Source organism: Diuraphis noxia, unplaced genomic scaffold, assembly GCF_037042655.1.
Source record: "Diuraphis noxia isolate RWA-SAM2 unplaced genomic scaffold, SU_Dnox_SAM2 contig0004, whole genome shotgun sequence".
Lineage (NCBI taxonomy): Eukaryota > Metazoa > Arthropoda > Insecta > Hemiptera > Aphididae > Diuraphis > Diuraphis noxia.
This window is the reverse complement of record NW_028301714.1, coordinates 52,599,680-52,626,911: the sequence shown is the minus strand read 5'-3', so window position 1 is coordinate 52,626,911 and position 27,232 is coordinate 52,599,680. Positions and strand designations below refer to the sequence as shown.

The 27,232-nt window shown below is 26.3% G+C and overlaps 2 protein-coding genes across 2 annotated transcripts in view; one reads left to right on the top strand and one right to left on the bottom strand.

Moving 5' to 3' along the window:
* Positions 1-728: 728 nt before the first annotated feature.
* LOC107163323 (uncharacterized) lies at positions 729-23,865 on the bottom strand. Its single transcript, XM_015510691.2, has 9 exons — positions 23,130-23,865; positions 15,727-15,808; positions 13,190-13,334; positions 12,744-13,108; positions 3,299-3,488; positions 3,141-3,213; positions 1,875-1,947; positions 1,658-1,792; positions 729-1,581 (listed from the first exon to the last, which is right to left on the bottom strand). Exons 1-9 carry the CDS (start codon positions 23,208-23,210, stop codon positions 1,457-1,459), a joined length of 1,269 nt encoding a protein of 422 aa, XP_015366177.1. The 5' UTR covers positions 23,211-23,865; the 3' UTR covers positions 729-1,456.
* The window catches only part of LOC149056185 (uncharacterized), a 20,294-nt gene continuing 16,853 nt past the window's right edge, over positions 23,792-27,232 (top strand). The window contains exon 1 of the mRNA XM_089225653.1: positions 23,792-24,139. Coding sequence (XP_089081779.1) covers positions 23,792-24,097 — 306 coding nt within the window. The 3' untranslated portion in view covers positions 24,098-24,139. The remainder of the gene's footprint in view (positions 24,140-27,232) is intronic.

Below are 27,232 nucleotides of genomic sequence, written 5' to 3'. Positions count from 1 at the left end.
AATGTGTCCAAACATTTATTACCCTAATGTGTTATCCACTATCTTCATGTATATACCTGCTGATTTTAAGCCAAAAAGTGATTATGAGATTAGTGATTAGATATCTATGGTTTATATATATTCTGTCCAACTTACTTCATGTAAGTAATTAGTAACAGTTACATAGTAACATAGTTACTAAATACTAATTAGTATTCAGAATAATTATATTAAAATACTATAATGCCGCCGTTGTATCAAAACCTTTTCATAAAGAGTTCAAGAGAGGATCTGAACTCCCTTCCAAATCATTTCCTTATGTGGTTATTTTTATTATTATTATCATCATCCATGTGGACATGACATGTGGTTATTCTAAATTTTGATCCTGAGTAATTATCTGGTTTAATCTCTAGAACTTTTCTATTGCTAGTGTAAATAGTAGTAAATAGCTAGTAAAACAACATTTTAATCACTCATCCAATAATTACTCAAAACTTAGTAAGAATTTGGACTGTTTTATTCTCACAAAAACTGTATGTATACATACTACGGATAATACAACTATACATACACAGTTATCTACATTAATATTGATTAAACAATAGTAGTTATTATTGGATAAACAAAATAACTATAATAAATCATTTTTATTTTAAATATTTAAATCACAAACTGTTATATATAAGGCACTTAATATAGGTATATATAAATAACAATAAAATAGGTACCTACTTAAAATATTTAAAAGTTATAGGATCCTAATATTTTATAATACAAAAATACAAAAATTAATATTAATAATATTAATATATGAGAGGCAGACTTATTTTTATTTGTTCATAATTTAAGCTCTTAATTTTTGTTTGTACTTTTAAAATGTTAAGTAAGTCTAATATTATACTTATATTATTATCATTTATGACATTTTTAAATTTGACGTAAAAATATATATTCTCTTTCTTAACAATATATAATACTGACAGTTAATACTAAACACATTTATAAAATTAGGTATATTATTATGATTTTAATTCAATTGTTTTATTATATATACAATTTAATCCATTTGGTAACAATATAATATAAGAAATAAATATTTTGTATTTTGTTGCTTTGACATTAAGCTAAAAACAATAATTTATAAATAATACATTTAAGTTTAAACAAGCGCTAAACTTATTAATACTTACAAATTGACAAAATTATTTTTAAATTAAATAATTTTATATTTAGGTACCTACTTTAGAATAATAAATGATATAACTTGATATGCCTCTTAGAATCCCCTTTCTAACACTTACTATAATATTAGTACTTTATAAATTAATTATTATATAAACTTTGAATTCAGATAAAAAGCCATGCTATACATACCTAATTACATTTCTTTTTTACCTATTATTAATGTATTAGGTGTTGATATAATATCATAGAACCATAAATAAACGAGTGTTTAAGATTCACAAATTGTTTTTCATAAATAACATTTTTGTCGTGAATCTGTTACTTCAAAATCTACATTTTGGGGTTGTACCTCGAAATGGTCAAGGTTCAATGTATCTTGTGTTTTTTCCAATAGATTCAAATGTTCATCTTTCACTAAATCAACAGAAAATATTCTTATTAAAAAAAATTTTTGGTACATTTAATTATTAATGATTTTAAATTTGTAAACCTGAAATCATATGATCTGGAGAAGATGTTGATGTGGCCCAATAAGAATACTGAAGTGTAGTATCTGGTAATACCTCTTGTTGTTGACGCCGTTGACATTGTGGATATGTCCCACCAAAAGTCATAATTGGGCTAGCTAAAAACATAACAGAACTAATTAAATTAAATGAAAATGTTTTGTTTTTGAGCATACTTAATTAGATTTTGATTTTTCTTACCCATGGTTGTTGGTAAATGATTGTAATTTGAATGATTCATTGATGAGATCTGAACCGATTGCACAGGTTGCAACTAAATTAAAAATTAAAATTAATAATAAATACCTATAAGGTACCTCTAATTGCTAGTTTCCAAGACTTACTCATAAGTCATAACATTAATGTAAAAATAAAATCATGTACAAGATAAAGATTAAATACTTAGGTATTAGTCATTAACCATTAAACCATGAATATTAGGTATATTATTAGCAGTGGCGTATATAGGGGGAGGGGGCTAGTGGGCTGCAGCTCCTCCCGAAATTACAGTATTGACTGTTAACTATATTGTAGTCTCTAGGTGCTAGATAATTATTATTGTTAGTCACTATATATTATAGCCCACCCCAAAAATTATTTCTATATACGCTACTGATTATTAGTACCTATGTAGTAGGTAGGTGCTAGGTATTAGATAGGTCACAGCAAATAATTAAATGTTTGGAATTTGAATGAATGTTCAATGGTTCCAAGAATTGGTGAAGGAATAGGTACCATTTACCGGGTGATACATTAAATGTGAAACACTCTGCATTTCCAAAACAATTTAGTTATTTAGTATAAGTTGTTAGCTGACTTATCATAATTCATAATATATTTTTAATATTATTTTATCGTTATTATTTTTAACTCCTTAATCTTAAATAAAATATTTTTAGAGTACTTTGATGTACTTATACAATTATAGTTTATGACGAGAGATTATGAGTATATTAAGGATTAACACTATTAACAGTTTTGACGATTGAAGAGGAATGGTACCAGTCGCTGATGAATACTCCTCAGAATGTCGGTTCAACTACTCTTTTCATAAATACGTTTAATACCAAATTATTATAACTAATAAGTAATAAGCAGCTAGTCCGAAATTTTATTTTTATAGATCTAAATACTCCAAAACACATTTTGCTTCGAAATAACTATTGAATTAAAAAATATATTATGTCATTTGAACGAGTAAATAATTTAAAAAAAAAAATTATAACGATGAAAATAGTAAAAATTATTATTTTTTCGGTTAACGAGGTTTTGTAATGACTAAAAATTATATGACAGAAATATTTTCAAAAATGTTAGTTTTCTGAAATTAAATACCTTTCTATCTTCGTAAACTGGATCACCCGTATACTATACATAGGTATACCTAGTTATATAGCTATTGTATTAATCGTGTATTTGTTAATTATAAAAAAAAAAAAATGAATTAATAAAGAAAAATTAACATACCTGAGATGATAGAGGAAAATGCAATTGATGCGTTTGAGGAACTGCCGAATAAGGTGATATTGGCCAACTATTACTGAAATAAAAATATCAACTATATTGGATATGCAATACATACCTATACCTACAATACCTAATAATTATTGACAAACGTATCAAACCTGTGGTCAAATCTCGGTGTTATATTTGGATTTGAACCAAAATTTGTAGGATGTGATCCTAAAATACCTCTACTATAATCTGGTCCAAAATAATTTCCAGGTCTGCTATAAGGTGTTGTTCTATATGGTCTTTTCATTCTTCGACGTCTTCTATAGTTCCCATTTTCAAACATGTTATCGTATTTTGGATCTAAATAAAAATCGTTGATAAAATACAAATGGATAAAAACAAAAAATTAAATAAATAATGGAACTGATTATAAATTGTTCAAAATTAGACAGCTCGTGGGTGTTTTTATGAGTTACAATAATCATAGATAAAGGGATTGAATTGCTTGTTTTGTTTCTTTTCGGAACTATAAAAATTCTTTAGATAAGTAACTGTCAGTGTCATTCACAAAAAAAAAAAACACAGGGACTTGTTGATTTTATAATATCATTGTGTGTATATTTAAAATGACCGAAAGTTTTTAAACTAAACGCTTATATAACATGATATTGTTTCAAGTATCTTTACAGAGTACCTATCTTTTAATAAAAGTAGCGAAAATTGATTATTATAAAATAAATGTTATGTTAATGTTGATTAAAAAATGTTTAAAATATTGAATGGCTAATACAAAAAACAAAAGTTATTTCATTTGTCAGGTCTTCCTGTTTACACTACTTGTAACCTGTAATAACTGTGGTTAAATTTCCTTAATAATTTCCCCATAAGTTAGCTATAAAATAAGGGTCACCTAAGTTGGGTTCCGTAAAAGGGTATACACGAATTGCGTCCTTAAAAATACAGAACGCAATTCGTGTATTTTAATTAAGGGTTCTTATACGACTAGCATAAATAAATAACAATTATAACTATAATCACTATTCACAGGTCAATTAAAAAATTGTAATAAAAAAGTAAATAAACGTTAAATCACTTAGAACTAATTAAAATCAATATAGGTAGTCCATAATATAATATAATAAATAAATTAATAATAATAATGTTGTTAGTCAAAATGTTGGTTTATATTTATTCATAATCGTGATTTTTTTTTTGATTTATTAACCCGCGGCAACATAGGCCATTGGGGGAAATGGGCATCCGTAGGCTTCTGCCATGCCCGGGTAGGAGGCGGCGGCCTCTCTTTCCAGACAGCGGGAACTGCCCGGAAAGCGATGCCGCCCGCGACCAGGGTTCGAACCGACGCTTTAATCCGCCCGACCATTACACTCCCCCCTTTATTATCGTAATTTATATCTTTATCGAAACATCATATCAGAGCCCAGGCTTTTTTATAATTAACATACTTCGGAGAACCCCTGAAAACGAAACAAAAGTTTTACTACGTAACCAATATAGTGGGACGCAATATTCGCATGTAGGTATACCTTTTTAACGGTACGCAACTAAGGTACCCTGATAAACTAAACGGTACTATATTATTGTAATTGTATTTAACATTTTATTTCCACAGTAGTACCTAGGTACTTATAACTATTTTTATAGTAATAGATTAAAATATGTTATCTACTACCAATACGGAATACACTCTACATCACGGATACTATATACAGAGTGATTCTTTTAAGTGGGTACACTAATTATCTCGAAAAGTATTGACTTTTTTCAAAATATTTTTTTACATGGTTTCAAGTTCTTAAAAACCCAACGTTTTTATTAAAAAATTATATTTTTAAATATTTTTTATCCTTATCATTTTTTAAGTTTTTTACTTTTTTGAATGACAACATAGAGTTTTAATTTCATATTCCAAAGCAGAATATTTTTCTAAGTATTTTGATATATAAAAATCGAATTTGGGGCTAGTAGTTTATGAGTTATAGGTATTTAAAGTTTAGATTGGCAGAGTGGAGTGGTACGGGGTTACCCCGCAAAATATTTGTCCACGACTCCGCTTGTCTTAACTTTAAATACTTATAACAGTTATAACTCATAAACTACTAGCCCCAAATTCGATTTCTATGTATCAAAATACTTAGAAAAATATTCTGCTTTGGAATATGAAATTAAAACTCTATGTTGTCATTCAAAAAAGTAAAAAACTTAAAAAATGATAAGGATAAAAAATATTTAAAAATATAATTTTTTAATAAAAACGTTGGTTTTTTAACAACTTGAAACCATGTAAGCAATATTTTGCAAAAATTAAATACTTTTCGAGATAAATAGTGTACCCACTTAAAAGAATCATCCTGTAGTATACTGGTATCGTATACCTACATTAAGAAATAATACATTAATAACGCATTTGACTAAACATTTATACAAAATAAGAAAAGGTTGAAACTAATTTTAGCATTCTGAAGGGGAAAATTGTCGAGATAATTATTTATATTAGGTATTTTGTTTAGTTTTAGAATAGAAATACAAATCTTAACATAGATATTATTTATATTTGATTCGTTTCTAGACACTCTGTTATAGTGTATAGTAGTGTATCTAATTTATAACCAATATTCATTTCCATAATTCCATTAACGTTTACATACCTATTTACTATAACCATAAACCAATTATAACAACCGCTTTTGGAATGTATAAAGATTAAATAACAATCAATAGATTTTAGTGCCTTTGCCACCAAGACCAGATGATTCTAGATTATTAAAAATGTTATGTATAAAAAAATTGCCTGATAAAAATTTAGATTAACATTTAAAAATGATTTTTTCATAAATGTTTGAGTCCGAATTTTTAGTAAGAGACATTACACAAACACATGTAATCATTGCATAATTACATGAAATATTTATACATTCAATAAAGAATTCCCGAAAAAAAGCTAAGAAAAAATAGTTCATTTTCGCGTATGAAAATGTAAACAGTCAAAAATGTTGAGACAATTTTCACGGAATATTAGTTTTATTATTTTAGTGATTGGAAAATGACAACGAATTGAATAAGAATCATAGGTGTGGATTGGAAATTTAATTTGAGGTACATAGCAGTCAGCAGAAATAAGTTAAATAATAATTATGCTAAATAAATTATGTTATGTTAAATTATGCTAATATAATTAATATTATATATATTTTTTGGATCATTTTAAACCAGGAGACGGCACCGTTTTTGATTCCAAGGGCTAAAAAATATATATAACATTTTTCACAGGCTTTAATTTAAACATACCTCATTTTATTTTAAGTGAAATTGTATGATTAAATTAAACTTGTGACAAATTGAGTCTATATAAGTTCATAACTGTAAAACTAAATTAATTTAACAAGGTATCTACGAAGTATAAACAAACAACATTTTAATCTGCAGTTTCCAGTACATGATTTTTATACAAGTTATAAATTTTACTCGCGGGTAACATAAAATTATATTGAAGACCACATGTGGGTGGCAGACCCTTATTCAAGACCAATTAAGCTCACAGTCCATTTATTTTACAATATAAATTTTCCACAGTTTCTGCAATTTTTAGTACCATATTTTAAGAAGATTTAACGCGATCCTCCCCCTGTTTTCTACGCCGTCTCATTTTAGTCGTATTTTATCCGTTTTCCACATCATGACAATTCGTATGGTTTGGTTCTCTACTTTCTATATGTAATCGTCTCATCTAATACACTGATTCTTGAATATATCCACAATATTAGGCTTGTTGATTAAGGTGTTGATCACAATGTTAGGTTTACTATTAGAGGTACCTACCTATATAGTTGACACTAGGTGATTTGTAGTAACCCCGCAGCCGCAAAACCATCATATTAATGTTTATCTCGTCTGATGATTAATTTTTTTTTTTTTAACTAGCCAAAACAAGTACCTATAGGCTATAATAAATATTAAATAATATAGTAAATAAATTATACTAAAATGGTCTATTAGGGGTAGAGATGGAGAATTTACGTAAAAAAAATATTGGTAAATTTACCAATAATGTGGTAAAAACGGTAAAATAGCTAAATCTTAAAGCCATTGTTATTTTTTACTATTAAACATAAGTAAATACGATTTGTATTAGGTACTAATGTTGTATATCTACTTGTTATATCTAGTTCTTTCAAATATTAACAATAATAATTAACAAAAAATTTGAAAAATGTATCTAAAATATCTATTGTTTTGTATTAGACATTAGTAATTAGTACATTTTTTGAAATATGAATATTTAATTATTCATATTACAATTAATGAATAATTTAAATTTACGATTGACGTTCGACCGTATACAGTGTCGAGAAAAAATAGAAAATATGATGAGTACAATAATTATTGTATTATTATCAGTTGATAACAAAGATATCTCTCTACAATTCAGACTAGGCGTTTTTAATTTCATTTGATTAGAGGGCCCATACAACATTTTTTTGGTAAAAATAATTTACCGGTAAAAAAAATGGGTAAAATTTACGGTAAATCTTTTTGCCGGTAAAAATTAACCTGGTAAATTTACAGCACTCACATATCTAATTAGGGGTACATTGGTAGAATTATACATTTCCAATAACTGTTGTTAACAAATGTTAGAGAAGATTCCTTAATTTATTGTCCACGGTTCCACCAACAACACATTTTGAAACATATCAATAGCCCTTCAGCACCTAAGACGTGGGTTTAAACTATTATATAGTGATACTACGCACTCCTACATTCATAAGATGCGGAACTATACGAATATAGGTTTTGGATTTTTAAGAAAAATATGTATAAACATAACGGTTTATATTTATTATTAATAGAGCACATCAATTAGTTTTCAAAGTAAAAAATAATTATACATTTTCATCATTATTACACATTCTTTAAATAGTATAATATGCACTCTATGTATCTAATAAAATGTAATATGATCCAACAATTGAAACTAAATTTAGCATACCTAATATATTTTGTTTAATAATATTTAAAAAATAATTTGATTTAATTTCTAAGAATATATTCGATATTTATACCTATATCTGAACAAACACATTCTAACAAGTATAAATGTAATAATAAAGTTTTATATTATTATTAAACTCTTTAAATAATAAAAAAAAAGTTTGTAAATTGAAAATATAAGCCTGAAATAATAGAAATACCATTCTTTTATATGGCAAAAATGTAAATGGTTTTATATTATCTTATCAAAACTTTGGTCCATGTACGGCACTCCAGATAAAGCCTTTTAAAACATTAATCAAAACGTCACAAACGTCTTAAATACCTATCAGTTTATCTATTATTTTTATAGAAACGACTGTGATTTTATTATCCAACGTTCAATGAACTACAATTCTCTTCATATTATTTGAATAGGTAATTACATTTTAAGGTGTCATCAATAGCCGGTATTCAAATTTCTAATGAATAGTAAAATTTGAATACTATATATAAATCATATTATATAACTAATTAAATATTAATAGTAATATATTTCTTTAATAATAATTAATTAATAATCCAACTATATAGCATACATTATAATAAAAAGTGCTTATGAAGCGGGCAATTCAAATTTTTTCTTGGATTTTAATATTAGGCCTAATAATAAATAAAACATAATGATGTTTTTGAAACGTAATGAATTTCATGTTTTGGTGAGCTAAGCACAACGCACGCGTGCAAATCTTTATCATATGTTCAATATTGCTTTAACAGCAGTTTTTACACATTGTTACGAGTGTTACGACCATCAGCTGTCGTTTCAATGTAATAACAAACAAAACAAAATCATGCAATTTTATAATCTTTATCGCTCTTGATCAAAATTAGTTTGGTCAAAATTATAAACGCTAAATATTTTATAATATTTGTATATTAATATTAGGTATAATGTATATCTATAATTATTAGCTGTAGAACTATTTGTATATTGGTTTATTTTAACTCCTTTGATGGAGTGTTTCCGTACATCAAAAGGCACTCATAAATAATAATAAATTTAAAATTAAAGTTGTAAAATAAAATAAATATTATATTTTTATAATATTATATACTATGTAGTATATATAATGAATTAAGTTAAAAAAAAAAATAATGTACAAGTAAGAATTTACTATTTATACATATGTTATTGTACAATATAAGTATTCTAAAAAAACTTTAGTTCAGATGAATAACATATAGGTAGGGGAGGTATAGCCGGTATAGGTATATAATTATAATATTATACATATTTAGATGAGAAATAACCAAATAATAATTGCATAGATACATATTTGCATGTCTAATTATTAATCAACTTTTATAAATATAATATAGCACTTAATAAGCACCAAATATCAAAATATATTTACAACTTTTTATATTCTGAGCAAAGCGATGGATGTATTAATTTTACAATGATATGTGTGTATAGATATGTGTGTGCGTGTGTGTTTTGTGTATTTGTCATCACCTTTAGGAGGAGTAAAAATTCTTTGATTATTTACTTCAACAGAATATTTGCTTGTAGGAAAGTAAATCTATAATCTAGATGATATTTGGGGGGGGGGGGGGAGTAAAAAGTAAAAATCCCCAACAGTTTTCAAAAATGTAAAAAAAACAAACAAAAAATTATGGAAGAACTGAGATTTTTAGGCAAAACCATTTTTTGGAAAAATGTGTATATTTTTTTAATGATAATTAATGTGAAACTCCCATTCATTTCTAATAAAAGTAACTTAAAGAACGTTGTACTACATTTCAAAGTTTTTTGGCTGAGTGCAAATTTTTTTATCAACAGTAATTAAAAAAACGAATGAAACTTATAAAGTTCTTATGTCTATAAATGGATAAAAAAATAATCGCTGTGTTTGGAAAATTGTATGGAAGCATAAAAATGTTATTGTTAGTATTCAAACATTTAGTGAAAATTGTATGTATCTATTGTAATTTTTTTGTGTAATGGGATTTTCACAAAATTGACAAAATTATTTTTATGGGAGTCTGAAGTTAAAATTTATAAAAATCATGAAAAAATTTGGGAAATTATTTTGAGTTAAAAATTCATAAAAAATGTTCTAAGTATATTAAAAATTAAAAATTTGTATACGTTAATATACACCCTTAATTTTTCATATGTTTAACAACAAAAAAAGTTAATCAGAAAGTCAAATAATTTTTTCACGAACATTTTCAGTAGATAGACATTGGATATTCACCCTTATATTAACAAATTATCATACAACGATTTTACTTATAGTATTTAAAGTTAAAATTTTGACAACAATTATCAAAACCTCTATCTCGAAATATTTTTTAGTTTAATAATTGTTAAATTTTCAATTTGTATAGCTAAGAATTGAAAATTTAAAGCAAAGATCTTCATAAATATTTCATATAGTAATCAAAAAAATCTAAAAAAAGATTTAAGGCTTAAGCACAGTTATTTTTCACAGAATTTTAAGTTCAAATTTAAACAAAATTACACATTAAAACCAAGAATTACGTTTTTTGTAACTTTAAAATATTATTTGCGGATACATTGTTATATTGTATAAAAATATACAATAACATTGATTTTCAAGTTTAATTTTGTAACAAAAATATTTAATTCAACCTTCTGTTGTACTAATGCCCAATAGTAAAATAAATTACTTGAATCACAATAATATCATAAAATTTACTTATTAAATTTTTTTATTTTATACATTATTTTATATTATAAGCAGCAAAGACGTCTTTGCTCAGAAATCAGAATCTTTTTTCATGTACAATGATTATTTGAATTGAAATTTAACAATTTATCCTTTACAGTGACACCCTAGAGTCTAGACGCCTAATTTATATTAGAATACAACTTGACTACGGGTAGTTATTATCAGTATAGAAAGGTACTCTGTTTTATTTAATTTAATTTATTAAGTACCTAATAACTAAAAATATATTAATATATAACAATTATACACAATTATATTTTAATAAACACAACCTCTTACCTTTGTACAGTTTAAAATGTATAAATAGCCAAATTCGGTATGAATAATTCAAAGGGACACTTAATTTTTCAGTAGGTAACGCTTGTATTTTTTAATTTCGTTTAGAAAACATTTTCATCTACTTAGAATAATAAGTAATAATAATAAGTTTTTGTGATAGGCTTAATAACGATTTTAATTCTTTTAATTGGAAATGTGAAATGTATTTCAAAACATATATGTTATTCAGTATTCTGAGCATGTTAAGTATACGAGTAGCAAATATAAATATAATTTTCAATGACTTATACATTTATTATTATTTGTATAATAATTATTTTGCTGAATAATAGCTGAATTAGCCTGCAACAGGCATGAATAGTTATAGTTTTAACCGGTTACTGGCAATATTATATCCACTGCAATCATATATTGCGATTCCGTTTAAGAAGGTTTTACTCTACTTATATATAATTAATGATTAGGTAGATTTATCACCTAAATAGGTACTAAAAATATTCATGCATTCAAATTATTTTTTGTGTCAAAATCATTCAACTTGTCAGTTGTTATATTAATCTGTAGAATAATTTATTTATCATTGTCTAGCGGGAATGAACTATATTTTAGTTTTATATTTTATAATAAATTAAACAAAAAAAACGTTAAGAAAAATATTATGCACAAGACCTAAAAATTTAGTGATTCTATTTAATTGTTTTGTATCACTAAAATCCAAAGTACTTGTTACACAACAGTAGCGCCGATCGCGCAATTTATATATGACATATGTCATGGTAGATTTTTCAGATGGGGGGGGGGCACCATAAGATACTGCCGTGTACTGTATACAGAATATACGTTTAAACATAAAAATATACGGTCAAACGTTACATTACTTTTTTGTAGACGCTTTGATTTACCTTGGATGGTTAAATTATGAAAAAAAGGGGGGATGATGATGGGGGCCCCTTGATATACGATGTCATAGTATACAAGGTGTAACAAATAGAACTGACTTTTGGACTAACTTTTTTTCACATTAATATTTTTTATTTTTATTTTTTGTTCATTAAGTGAACCTAGCACTTGTATAATACATTTTTTTATGTTTTATTTTTTAGTACTGAAAAAAAATTAATTTAATTTAAAAAATGTTGGATAAATTCAAAATAGCTTATTTGTGAATCTGATTATAAAAAAAAATTTTGGTAAAAAGATTTATCTAAGTCAAGTAGTTTATTTTTTAGAATTTTGTTTTAAATTCAATATTTTTTTGGTTAAATTAATTTGGAACGCAATAACTTTTTCAAAACTATGATTTTTGAGAATTTACTGACATGTGTATATTTATTCATCATATATAATATTGAAAATTTTTGTTATACGATGATTGTCATAATTTTTTTTTTTTTTGTTTGGGTCATGTCTTTCTATTACACTCTGTATTTTAAACACTTCGGCGCCACTGATACACAATTAAAATATTTTAAGATTTTTTCGTTGAATGATATCATAAAAAAAAAATCATCTGTATGTTATACCTATGTTTACTTTGTAATTCATGCATTGATTAAATTATTGATATAATATTGCTTCGTACCTAAAGTCCAGTAGTTGCCTTTTCTATCACCGCCGCCATCCCTAGGTATTTTGACAAAACACTCGTTTAACGACAAATTGTGTCTTATCGAATTTTGCCAACCTTTTTTGTTCTTCTCGAAGTATGGAAACTTAGCCGTGATGTACTTATAAATTTCAGATAACGTAACTCGTTTATACGGCGAATGTTCAATAGCCATCGAGATTAGAGCTACGTACGAATACGGAGGTTTTGAGGGCAAAGTTGTAGCAGTCGGTTGTTGTGGCTGCTGTTGGTCAGTAGACGCTGGAGATCGTTCCTCAGGAGACCCCAATGATGTAACAGTATTACTACTAACGTCTCCCGTATGTGCAATACCATTATTTCTAAATATGTATGTTTATTAAACCACACATTATTTGTAATTTATTAATAATTTTAAGAATATGATAGTTAATTGTATATACTGTAAATCTGTTTCCGTAGGATAAATGATCAACGGCAAAAGCTCTGTGGTAGATGGTTCATGCATAGAAATATGATGAGATTCTTGAAAATAGTTGGGTCGTTTATCTTCACTAGTGTTGTTAGCGTTTATATCTGTATCATCTCCTGAGTAAACACAAATCAAATCAAATTTAATTTTTATGCCAAAATGAACCATGATAAAAATGTGTTATTTATCAGCTACAAATGTTTATTAAGTTATATAAATGTACTGATATAGCAAATTCAAACTACTAATAGTTACTAATAATGTAAAAATTCTTAAAATAAATATTAATTTTAAATAATACGATATACCAGTTCTTAAATTAAATTAATTGGACCTACAGTATAGATTATACACATTAAGACGTGTATATATTTCTTAAATATACATGAAGATTCAAAAAATAATAATAATTATCAACTGTGAATATGTGTTTAACACATATTCACAGTTATATCACGTGGTGTTTAGGTCAAAATACCAATTGTTATTTCAAGTAACTACCTACCTAGATTATTGTGTATGTCCGTTAACAACGATTTACTTAAGTATACATATTTATACCTATATAAAGTTATGCATTATAATTTATAAACGCATATATTCATATATATATATAATAAGCATATATATATATACATATAACAAAAAAAGGTTCTCATAAAAACGTGTTTAAAAACGATTTTAGATCCTGTTAAATATTATTTATTACAAAATGGCTAAATTATTTACTTATATACATATATATTATAACTTAGAATCTCAAGACAACAAGCTGTAGCATACGTACGCTAAAATTAACATTAAACGCAACAGGTTTTAAAAGGGATTTTTTCGATTTTTATGTCGTAAAAACTTCATGTAGCCGATACGTTTTTAAACAAATGTTATATTATAAATTACAATAAAATATACCATAGGGACATACACAATACACATAAATAGGTTCAATATTTTTTTTTTTTTTTAAATGATGAAATAATAAATATTAATAATTAGGTAAGCTGTTTAATTACATAACTTTTTCAGTTATTGTTTATTTCATTAGCTAAATAATTATTATACCTACTTAATAGAATACATTTTGATTAAATCAAGAACAGAGTTAAATTTCATGAAATAAAAACCACATACCTAAATGAGTGATAAAATAATAAATTAGTTCTGAATTATTTATAATTTATATTGATCAAACTATATAAACATTACTTTTGACAAATTATCATTACATAAATAATAAGGATTTCAACAAATAATATTGAAGTAAATTTATAAAAAATAATCAAATAATACAATTATGTAACCAAATTTTGACCATGTATTTTTTAAATTTAATTCGTTTATTACAAACATCTGTAATACATATTATAGCTTATAGGAATTTAAAATATAAAGTGTAAATCCCATGTCTGTTGGTTGGCGACGTGCTACTCAATTCGAGAAACTAGCCGTGGCGTTTAACAGATCATTAAAATGGTCCTCGTTAAGTACGCCCCTCTCCCAACACCTCTTAATCCAACTGCCAATACCTCCACCCTTTCCGAGTTATGATTGAAACGTGACGAAACTACCTTTTCTGGGCCACCTCTCTTCGATAAGTCTGTGACCCATTATTTCAAAACACTATATATAAAAAATAAAAATGCATAAAAAACCACACCTACTCGCACGGGTCACTCAAGCTAACAATAAAACTAGAAAAGAAACCTAGTCAGGCAAAATTATTTACACACATGACTATTTATATCACTTATTTTTGAAAAATTATTAATAGATGGATATTTAAATGTTTGATTTGCTTTATAAATGTATTATGTATCAACTTAAAATTTTAAATATATTTAATTACATTAGGATTCATACTTTAGAGTACTTAAATATAGTTGAATATAGGTAAGTTAAATATATTGATACCTATATTAATATTCCAGTAGCAGTGGCATATAGAATTATTTCAAGTTGTCTGTTAAAACTTACCTAATAATAATATATTTTATAGATTATATAGATACCAACCACCAGGTATGTAGTTAAATTTAGTATTTACATATTTACCAGTTAATGTGTAGGTACCTAAAGTAACGCTTCAACACAATGTTATATTAAACTATTTTGTAATATAAATGTACATTGTAATCTATATATTATACAGTTTAGTATAGAAAAGTATGTAGTATAACTAGTATACATAAACATAACACGCATAAGTAAATTTATAAGAAATATCCAAACTCCTAACAGCTGATTTAAACTGACCTAAATTTTAGGATTCCGATTAGAAACTATATTTTATGATTTTTACTTATGCTAAATATACAAGTAAAGACTGTAAATTTGACTTTAATTTAACCAAAAACACTTATTATACATTAAATAATTTATACTTTAAAATTTAAAAATTTAATCTTTACCAATTACCGAAGGCTTAAGTTGCAATAATTATTATTAGGGACTCCAATAGTAAGAATTAACTAAATAAGAATTATAAATTCATATTTTTATGCATCTTACCTCGCATCGAAGTATTTTGTTCGGTGTAAAAACAATCCTCTTGAACATCTTGAAGATAGGTCGTTTCGTTTTTAATATTACTCTGAAATAAGATTTTTAATTATACAACAATTTAAAAATATGACTTAATAATATATAGATCCTTTTTTTTTTTTTATTAATGAGATTTTAACATTAAATTATAATATCTTGACAATTATGTACATGAAACTGAAATAAATATAAATTGGTAAAGCTCACTCTCTTAAATTCGGATGCCTGATTGCAGAATAAAATTTAGCGTATGTTTGATTATAATATAAACATTGTCAGTTGAAAGAGCGTCAATAAGGTACATTACTTTAAATGTGGGTATTTGAAATATCAACTACATAATTCTTCATTTTAATTAAAAACTTAATAAATTCGATAAATTTAAGTACAAATTTATTATTTTTGCTAAATATTATGTTTAATGATTGTAAATTTGTCTAAAATTATTGTAACTGTTGTAAATCACATGTAAATAGAAATATGCATACCTACAGAAAATTAGTCATGCAAATTTTTAGTAAAATTTGACAAATATTTTAATTTAATTTACTAGAGATAACTCAGATTTTTTTCTCAGCCCTTAAAGTGTTCTTAAGTTGTGTTTGGAGAACATACAACTCGAAAAGTATTGAAGTTAAATTTATTTTTATCCCCCTTAAAATTCGAGAATAACTTTACGGCTGTATATAGTTATTTAAGAAGAAAGATACCAAATAAAAACTGAATTACGGATTACTTGTTATATTACTAAGTATTTATTTACTGACTCACGTAGTCCACATGGTGTTATTAAAGGGTTAGGTGATAAATATAATATAATCATAATCAAAACAATATTACTTTATAATGGGTAGAGGTTTGATTAAGCAAACAATTGTTTACTTTTTTTTTTTAATTTGCACATGCCAGGAAAAATTGTTTTTACAACTACGTAAGAGAATAATAAACTCATAACTTCCTGGTTGAACAGCTCGGTGCTCACTGCATTATAACTGTACAAGCATCATATTTCTTTGAAATAAATAATAGAATTTAAGTCAAATGCAGCTATTTAAATAAAAAGTGAAGTGTTAAATGGACCAATTTGGTTAATATATAAGTATTTTTAGGTATAAGTTGACTATTTTATTTTTGTAACTTAGGAATTTGTGTACCAATTTGTTTATTAATAAAATGATGAATTTGTTTTTGTAATTTAATCTTTGGTTAAGAAATATTTCGTATAATAAATTTAGCCATGATATCATATTATATAAAGGTATAATACAATTATTTGATTTTGATAATTGTTCATTAGGTACTTTATATAGTATATAAAATATTAATTTAAATTTCTACATGTAAAACAATAAGTACTTCAAAATATTTCGAAGAGTTATTTATAATTAAACTCCTTATATATAATGGATGTACTAAAGATAGGGTTAGAAAATGTTTAGGTATTATTGCTCATATTTAACATAGGTAGTAAGGTACTTATACTACTGTAGTACACTGTGTCACTGAATATACTTGAGAAGTTTATAATAAGTGTTAAATATTTGTAAATTCGTGAAGAGTAAACGAGAAACAGCATCAAGACGATCTGTTATACTCGTATCATTTGTTCTTGTTTATATCATCATTGAGTAACTGTAGTGGATGTGGATGTGTTAAATTATAAACAGTGAACAGTAGGTACCTACATACTAATAAAACATATATGAGCAAAAGTAGACGGGTTTATCAACATCAGCAATTTATTTAAGCATATTTTATAAGTAATTAATTTGTTTATTAAAAAGTACTACAAAATCAATAATTATTGAGATTTTTTGATTAAAATAATACAATTTCTATTAAAACATAATATCTTTACTAATAAGTCAATAATATATTCGATTTATCTACCTACCATATGAACAATGATGTAAAAAGGTTTGTATAAAAAAATCTATGAATAGCTTAATAAATTAGTCTAAATATTTTGAAAATTTTATTATTCATATAAAATAATAATTTACGAAATAATTAAAAAATTTAAGTCACTTGACTTAAGTTAATATTTATTAAATGAAGAACAATAGTGACAATAAAATAAATAAAATCATTAAATTAAAAATAGTTGCTTTTAATAAATAACTGTGACTAAATATTTTACAGAAACTAAAATGTTTTAAACAAAAATCGAAAATAAGGTTTATAATGTTTGAAAATTATTTCTTAAATAGAAAATAATAATATAAAATATTAAGTTAGACTATTTTAGGGTTTATTACTTTTTAAATTACCAAAAAAATTAGTTTTTTTCGAAACTGATACTTAAAATGTTTTTTTTTTTAGTTTGTCCTAATTACAAGGAAATAAACTCTAAATTTTTTTTTGCTTTTGAACAACAAAGTATGTATCAAATACCTAGTTCAAAATATTTTCAGGAACCCCAATCAATATTTTTTTTCTATTCCAAAAACTTATTAGTCATCAGACACGAAAAAGACACCGTAATATCAATATATTCATCGTTCCACTCACTGCTAAAAAACTTACATAGAATAGATGTTTAATATTTTGAAATCACATTATAAAATTGTGGGTATATTAATAGCTAAACTTTTCGTTAAGATTTTTGTGTTATTTTATGTAGTATATGTAGCTATAATACTATTGTATAGCTTATTAAAATGCTTTAATAGACGAATATTTTTACTTCAGAATACATTAATTTAATCTACCTATTATAAGAAAATAATTTCAAAAATGTAGTAGCTACTTAAATAGATAAATAGATGGACAGAATTAGTGAAGGTTGTTCTCACTATGTTACACAATAGGTGCAATAAGTGTTTGCGATTTGCAGTTAGTAATAATATTTGTATAATATGTTTTATAAACAACACGACAAAACCTTAGCTCCAATATTATCATTTTTTTTAGATCCGGTTACTGTGTATGTAGGTACTACTGTGTGATTTTTTGATGTATTAATAAACATAATATCATCCATTATACACATGAAATTGGTTTGGGATGTAAATAAAAACATAATATAATACATAGGTAAATGTAAACATATTACAATTTTATTTTATACACTGTCATACTATAATATATACAATAATATTAAAGTAACTTAACTTTAACAAGTTAAACATAATGACTAATTGTCCAGCTTTGGACGCTTTGGTTATGAATTTTATATTTAATATAAAGCTCAACAAACTTTAAACCTTACATATTTTTTTAAAAAATTTAATGTACTCTAATTATTTAAATATTATTTGGGTTTCATAAAACATAAATAATAGTTGATTATAATTTTTTTCAAATTTAAAATGATAATCAACTCTGAAAAGTCTTATGAAGCCCAAATAGTAATTACATAATTAGAGCAAATTATAATATTATATTAAAAATATTAAAAAGACCCGTAACATTTCAAATTTGTTGAGTTATTAGACGTACTAGCTATAATTCATAAACAAAGCAGGTCAAGTAAGGATCCCCTGTAGCGGTGGCGATATAATTCTTTTATCTTCACTCTTGGCGGTGCCGCTGCGGTGGCGATAATTATTGTGTGCAGACTCATACAGCGCCACCGCTGTATTGTCTGGGGATCATAAGTAATTTTTTCAACTAGTTAGAGTTTACTTTGATACAAAACTAGCAAATTTAGAATGTAAGTTAGTTTCTGACATTTTCCGAATTTCTAACTTAAAAGTAAATTTGGTGAAATAGTGACTAACTTTAAGTAGAAGTTAGAGGTTAGTTTTATTTATAGTTTAAAATATAAATTTAAAACTAGTTTGATAAAAATATGCAAAGTATTACATAAATTAATTACTTGGAAGGTATCTAACTTATATAATTGGTGAAAATTTTAAAATTATATTGAATAACTGATAATTTGATCAAATATTTTAAGTAATAACTAATAATTAATAAACTAGGTAATAATCTTAAGAGGGCGCATGTGTTGTCTCCGTTTTACAAGTGAGTAACATCGCAAAAACTGTTTCGCACGGGAAAGAACCAAGAAAACTACAGTTATAACTAAGAAATGAAATTTCCCCATATAAAAAGGAGAATTTTGTCTGTGCAATATAGTTTTCATTTTTTCGATATCAAAACTACAAAAAAAGTTATTCATGCTTAAAAAACACAAAAATAATGTGTTATTAATCAATTAGAACATTTTTGTATAAGTGATATCGAAAAAATGAAAATGATATTGCACAGACAAAATTCTTCTTTTTATATAGTGAAAATTTCGTTTCTTAGTTATAACTGTAGCTTTCTTGGTTCTTTACCTCGCGAAACAGTTTTTGCCATGTGACGCACTTGTAAGACGGAGACAACACGTCATGCTGGTGTGGCGTCCTCTTAATGTTTTAAAAACTAATTCGATATCAGTGATCAGTCATTAAATATTAAAACACAGAATATATAACAGTAACAGAATAAGAAATATATAAACAATATAATACTTTATTCGTATATTATTATCAATTGACCATTACAATAATTATAACGTGTAAGGCAAAAACTATAACTAATATAAATAATTGATAAGAAATAATATGACAAGAAAAATGTTTATCATTAAATTTAAAATGCTGAATATTCATTATTAATAAATTATGATCAGCTATAGATACTAATAGTCGGCAATCAGCAGTTTTATGTAAGATTTGGATTTTTAGAATGAAAAAAAAGTACAAAAAACTAGTTATCTATTGTTTATAACAAATTAGATTAGATTATTTTACAGATTCAATTCAACTCTTAAATGACAAAGTTATTATGAATTACTTAAAACTGTTTAAGTTAGAATGTTACTAAAACTACTTTTTAATTTAACTTCAATTTTTTAAATTAATTATTTTCTTATTTTACACGTTCTTCTTATTTCTATCATACGCAGTTCTATAGTAGGGACCTATTATAATTTAGAAGTACCTAGGTAATAAACAATTTTTCACTCAACATTTGTAATTGAAATATTAATATTGAATTAATTCCTTAAATTCTTTTAGTTGGTAATAAAAAAAATGCGTACCTACATATAAATGTATATACATTTGTTATGCTATATCAATTTATGCAGCGTTTCTCAACGGGTGGTACGCGCCATGCGGAAGCCTCAAATGTAGTGCGTGAAGAAAATCTCCCTTTATATATAAAAAAAAAAATTAAATGGACAAATCTAATATTATTTGGTTTATTAAATATTAATGATAAAAATGATAATTGTTCACTTTGTTTTAATTTTGTGAATTAAAATGTCCATATTGTAATAACTTTTTAGTTTTAATTAAAACAAAATCCTACACATGTAAAATCACGAATACATTTTAGATAAGCAAAAAAAAAATAGGTTATTTGGTTAAAACCTCGGTTTAAGCTCAAAAGGTACAAGAACATTTTAAAACTGTGTAGGTGGTAGCGGATCTAAAAAGATTGAGAATCACTGAGTCTTAATAATTATAACTATATATAATTCTTTGTTAAATAAATTCTATTAAAAATGTGATCATAAATATTAAAACATATATTATTATTATATCTATATACAAAATAAAATACGATTTCCAATAATAAATGATGTATTTTTAATGAGGTAATCTTTAAGGTCGTTGTTTATAATGTTTAATAATAGATCAATCATAAAAAAAACTGAGAAAAAACTTTGTACAATGAATGCATTATGGTTTTAATGTTATATCATGGTATCTATGTCACGTGCGCTATAGCACGAATTTTCAGAAAATAATGTCGACCGTACGCTATTGAGCAAATCGAAAAAAATATGTATACTCCTGGCTAACATATTTGGATAGGACGTTTCGTAATAGACACAATGTGATGATGTCACTGCTGTAATATGAATTGTATATTTGTATTGTACTATTGTGTGTCTAACACTCCAACAAGTCATACTTGTACGCGGATAAATTTTGTCATAGAAAAAAGTGTGAAAACCATTTCTAAAATCAGGTCCATTTGAACTAAATATACGTTCTATTTTGGAAAAATTATAATAACAACCCATCAATTTAATTGTTACAAAAATACATTAGGTTATCGGTTCTTCACTCTATTTTTAAGATATCGAATGCAAAAAATATTAGATTATCGATAAGAAAATATGAAATATGTAAACTTTGATAATATTCTGGCAGTTAATTGATTTTGATTTTCCTTTTCTTATTACGCATCAACTATCAAGTTATTATAGTTTGGAGTAATTTCTAATGAAATAAAATTATAAGTAACGTCACTAAAACAATCTTTTTTAATTTTACAAGAAATATATAATCTAGAGGCACACTATATATTGGATGATGTTATGGGATATATATATATATATATATGTATATTGTATAACATGTATATCTACATTACGTGTAAATATAGAAAAAAAGAATAAATACACATGGGTACTATAACCATCTAGTTGTATACACAATTTAATCAATACAATATTATTATTTTAAGTTAATGAATATTAATGATAGGTACCTACATATTATAATGGTTGTGTTACATTATTTATAATATTAACATTTTACTCTATCAGTAGAAAAATTATCTATTTATTTGTTATTATTAGATATTTCATTCAATATATTAAACTTACATTTTTTACTTCTACGATCCAATGTGAATATTTATTTTGGTTGCAACAAATGACAAATTGTATTGTTGCACTTCAAATTATTTACGACTGTCACACGTGTAGAACTTTTTTAACTAAAAAACGTATCTACCTATTATCTATTATACCTACAACAAATTTAATGAACAAAAACAATTAAAACTAAAGAAAACCATGAGATAAAATACCTAGGACCTAGGTATCAAATATTATAATAAAAACAAGGAATACAATATACTACATGTTTTTATTATACTATACACAAAAAAATATAAATAGTAAGTGCATACCTACCTACTTCTTGAAAACTATGATTTTTCCAAAGGTACAAGATAAATTTTTTTACTTTAATAACTGAAGAAGAATTTCAAGCATTTCCTAAGAAAAGCAAAACTGTTGAACAATGACATTCAGTATAGAAAGTAATATAAATTCACTATACATAATACATAATATATACAAACTTATATCTGGACATAGGTACACGTATCTCATCTACAATTATAAGTTACTAGAATGCAACCGTTTGGTGATAAACATAGGTATACATACTATATAGACGTATCCATCAATTAATATTTTAGTTAATATCCAATAACACTTCGTTACACACTTGTACTTATAGAGTATTTGTAATTAACTAGTTAAGTGGCGTAGGTACTAATGTTAAATGTTTGTAAAATAATATGATCTTATGACTTATGAGAGTTCTGACTATAAAAAGAAAGGTACTTACTCGGTCTTTGGAGTGCGAGTCAAAGTTGTAGTTCTCTGCAGTTGTACCGGCCAAATCGCCGGAGCCCGAAAAGTAGCTCATATAAAATACTCCTGAAACTGTCCAGATTTCTCGAATTGAGCCCGAAAGCAGCGCGACGACCGTTCGGGTTGGAGGACAGGGGGTAGAAGTAAGCTGATATTTATTTAATGATATAAAAATATTTATAAAGGAATTGAGTATAAAAAAAAACGTCCAAAATCTGGCTGACTGTTCAGTACGCTCCGGCTCGGGCGTAATATATTATATATGTATATACGATGTATAAGTAGCTATAGTATTAATTGAGTATACCAGCTATTGACGGTACAGGTAATAAGTAATTATAATTATTTGCTTCGTGTAGGGTTCGTGAGCACAGATTCTAAATCTGCTAATACCAGAAGATCCATTTCGTCGTGACGGGCGGGTCGAATTTGGAGCGTTCGAAAGTTGGTAAAAATTAAAATATACACCACGGGCCACCAAACGGACGTAGCATGTAGCACGAATACGCAACGAGAATAACTGGCGGCCGCACTTTCGTCGAGAAACGGAAATATCTGACCGAAACCTAAACGGCGATAACGGCGCCAGGTGTGGTGGGGAAGAGAGGTCGTCACTGGACGTAGCTTGTTGTGGATATGGTGGTGGTGGTGGTGGTGACGACGACGACGACGGCGGCGGCGATTAACTTCGGCGGGTGGACACGTTATCGCGAAGACTTCACCAGGGTGAGTGAGCGGGTGCAGTTCTCGCCGAGCGACTGTGCCTACACACACACCGCCGGTGCCGCGCACGCACTCATTGGGCGAGACCCCGCGCTGACGTCACCGCCCACCAAACTGGACATTGGCGGCGGCGGCGTCGACGCCCCGGCGGACGACTGCGTGCACAGACGACGACCTACCGTGGTGCGTGCGTGCGAGCGAGCATCTGAGTCGGCATAATTATTTAGGCTATACACGGTCTGTCTCACTCTACACATATGCGTACGTACACACATTTTTTTTGATATTTTTTTCCCTCGTTTATTAGTTTCCTATATATATCTATTGTACGTTTGCAATAACTAAAAATTATTAAAATTATATAACGCTTAACAGCTAAACTGTAAACTTTATAGTGTAATACAAAATTATTTTTTATATTGTATATACATTATTCATAGATATACCAGATATACAGTGCTTGAATCGCGCGGAGATTTCCCTACTATTTTTTTTCGTACCCCAACTATATTTTTTTACAGGAACGGGGCACGGCACAAACTATTATGTCCAAAATAATAATAATTAAAATGTGGATTTCAATTAACATTTATTATATAACGATAACGAATTTTACAATTTTTAGTATCAACATTATTTTTAATAATATTATAGTTTATTAATTTATCATAATTTCTATATGGTACTATATATATCTTTATTTTTATAATTTTCTTATCATTTAATTATAATATCCTTTTCTTTTATACCAAATTTATCCTCAGTAGATCATATTGTGTACGACCTTGATTAGTTAAAAAATTAGAATGACGACCGCTTATGAAATTTGATGCGGTTTAAATATTATCTGTTTTCGTATGTGGGTTTTTTACGATAGTTCAGTTTTAAACTGAGGTTTTATGAACATTCTAATTTATCCTATTTTATATACAACGCAAAACTTGCTTTAACATTTATTGTACTATAGCCTATTGTAAAAAAACCAAGATTTATAGTCAATTTTCAATTTTAATTTCAAACACAGATAATATGTTCTTGCCATCAAGTTTCATAAGAGGTAGATTTACACTCTAATTTTTAAACTATAGTAAAGGTACACGCGACCTGCTGAACGTAAATTTGTTATGTTACGCATTATTATATAAGACATTAAGACAGAGACTTACGTCCTATATAAATGAATTTACCTAAGAAAATAGTTATTAATTATAATGTATTTATTTATATGAATGGTGTAGGTATTTACAGTGTACATATACCTATATACACTCGTTAAATTGAGCATCCCTTTTATCCACAATAATTAGCAATAATAATGCTAATGCATATATAGTTACTCAAAAACTGATTTTTGGAATATTTAAATGTATAATATACCGTCTACTTAAAGAATTTTTTTATGCCACTAAGGATATTGTCCTATTGAGATACAATGGTTTGTTTTTTTTTTCAAATAAAAACCCTCATATTTCTATACTGTAAATTATTTAGCGGATAATATTGTTCTAGACAATTTGACGTATACTAGCAGAATTAAAATTTGAACGAGTACTGCAGATAGTAGTTTTTAGTTTTTCAAATGCTCCAAGAAGATTTATAATAAATACTAGATATTATAATGTCTATAGTTACAATATTAGATTTTTTAAGATTTTTGTAAAACCAATTATTAAGGACTATTAACCTTAGTACAGCGGTTCCTAAACTTTTGTGGCTCGCGCCAGAATTTTTTAAAATAAGGATTTTACACGGTGCCTCCCCCTAAAAAAAAAAATAAAATCAGAAAAATTTGTTATAGATATTATAAAAATATTTATTTTATTATAATTATACATAAGTCATAACACATAAATTATATTAAAATTTAGGTAGGTATATATTTATTTGTACATATTAAATTAATGGGATGATGGATGATTATAACATTCTATGGCAGCGTTGGTTGCGCCCCTGCTGTAATTATTTACAGCAGGCGCGCAGGCTATCTCCGCGCGCACAATTTACGAACCGCGCTGTCTTATAGTAAATTATACATTTCTTTAAATAAGAGACTATATACTCATTCAAATTTTGAATTAGGTATAAAAAAATTATTCCCTAAATAATTTACACTAAAAAAAGGCATTTTCATTTTTAAAAAAAACAGCATTTTGGGCATCGCAATACTCCAGACACTACTAAAGAAATACAAAACAATCTCAAGAATTTGAAAATTAAGTATATAGATTACTTATACCTGTATATACGTACATGTAAACTGAGTCAAAATTGTTTTTAATGAAACATTATCCAAATTCCAAAGGATAAATAACACGACCAACGGAGTTGAATATAGTTTCATTATAACTGCTACATAATAACTATACTGACTATACTAATAATATATCGTATTATAAAAATGTTTCGTTTTTTAATTTCATTAAATTTAAAATTTAATATATTTATCTAACCTGCCCTTTAAGGCACAACATTAGATCTTATAGGGGTTAAGCTGTTCAAGGACTATAAATGCATCAGTCGTGCATGGGCTATAGAATAGTCGATCCACTATCTATGCTCTATAATAATAAAGACCTTATTATGTTTACTTTACTTATCTTATATTATAGATACCAAGAAGCCGCGGTATCTATAATATGGCTATATTACATATTCACTAATTTATATTTCGCTATATTTTTGTTTTTCCAAACTTGTTTTAAAGCAACGTCCATCTTTTTGGTTTGAACACACAATAAGAATTTAAGATACATATTTTTGAATCGTGGTCGAGTTTTTATTTGCGTATGCCAAGAGCCAACATATAAATAAATATTAAATTCTTAGAATTCTTAGAAATTATTTTAATCACAAAAAATATATATTTAAAAAAAATGTTTTTCACTTATATTTTTAATATAGACGCTTGGTGTTTTATTATTATTTAAATAAGTACAGAATTTATATACCATATGCATATATTTTATAACGAAAAGATTATATCAACCAGTATTTTAGGTATAATCTTATAACAAATGTTAAAAAATGTCCGAAAGACATTTATTTATTATTGTTTACGCCAAGTGACAGTTTGTAAGATAATATAATTCAGATAGACTAAAACTTATTTCAATGGTTCATTTTTACATTTACATGTTAAGTCTAGTCCTAATGTCTAGATTATTAATAGTAAATTACAAATATTTTTATAATTGACCTAGTTTGCAGTAATTTGACCCAATTGTTGATTACAAAACAATGTATACAATTACTTTAATTTGAAACTGACAAAAAAAAAAAAATTTACAACTAAAAAAAATAATCAACAATAACAGAGCTGCCTTATTGTAGAGTATTGTGATGCGGAGATTTTTG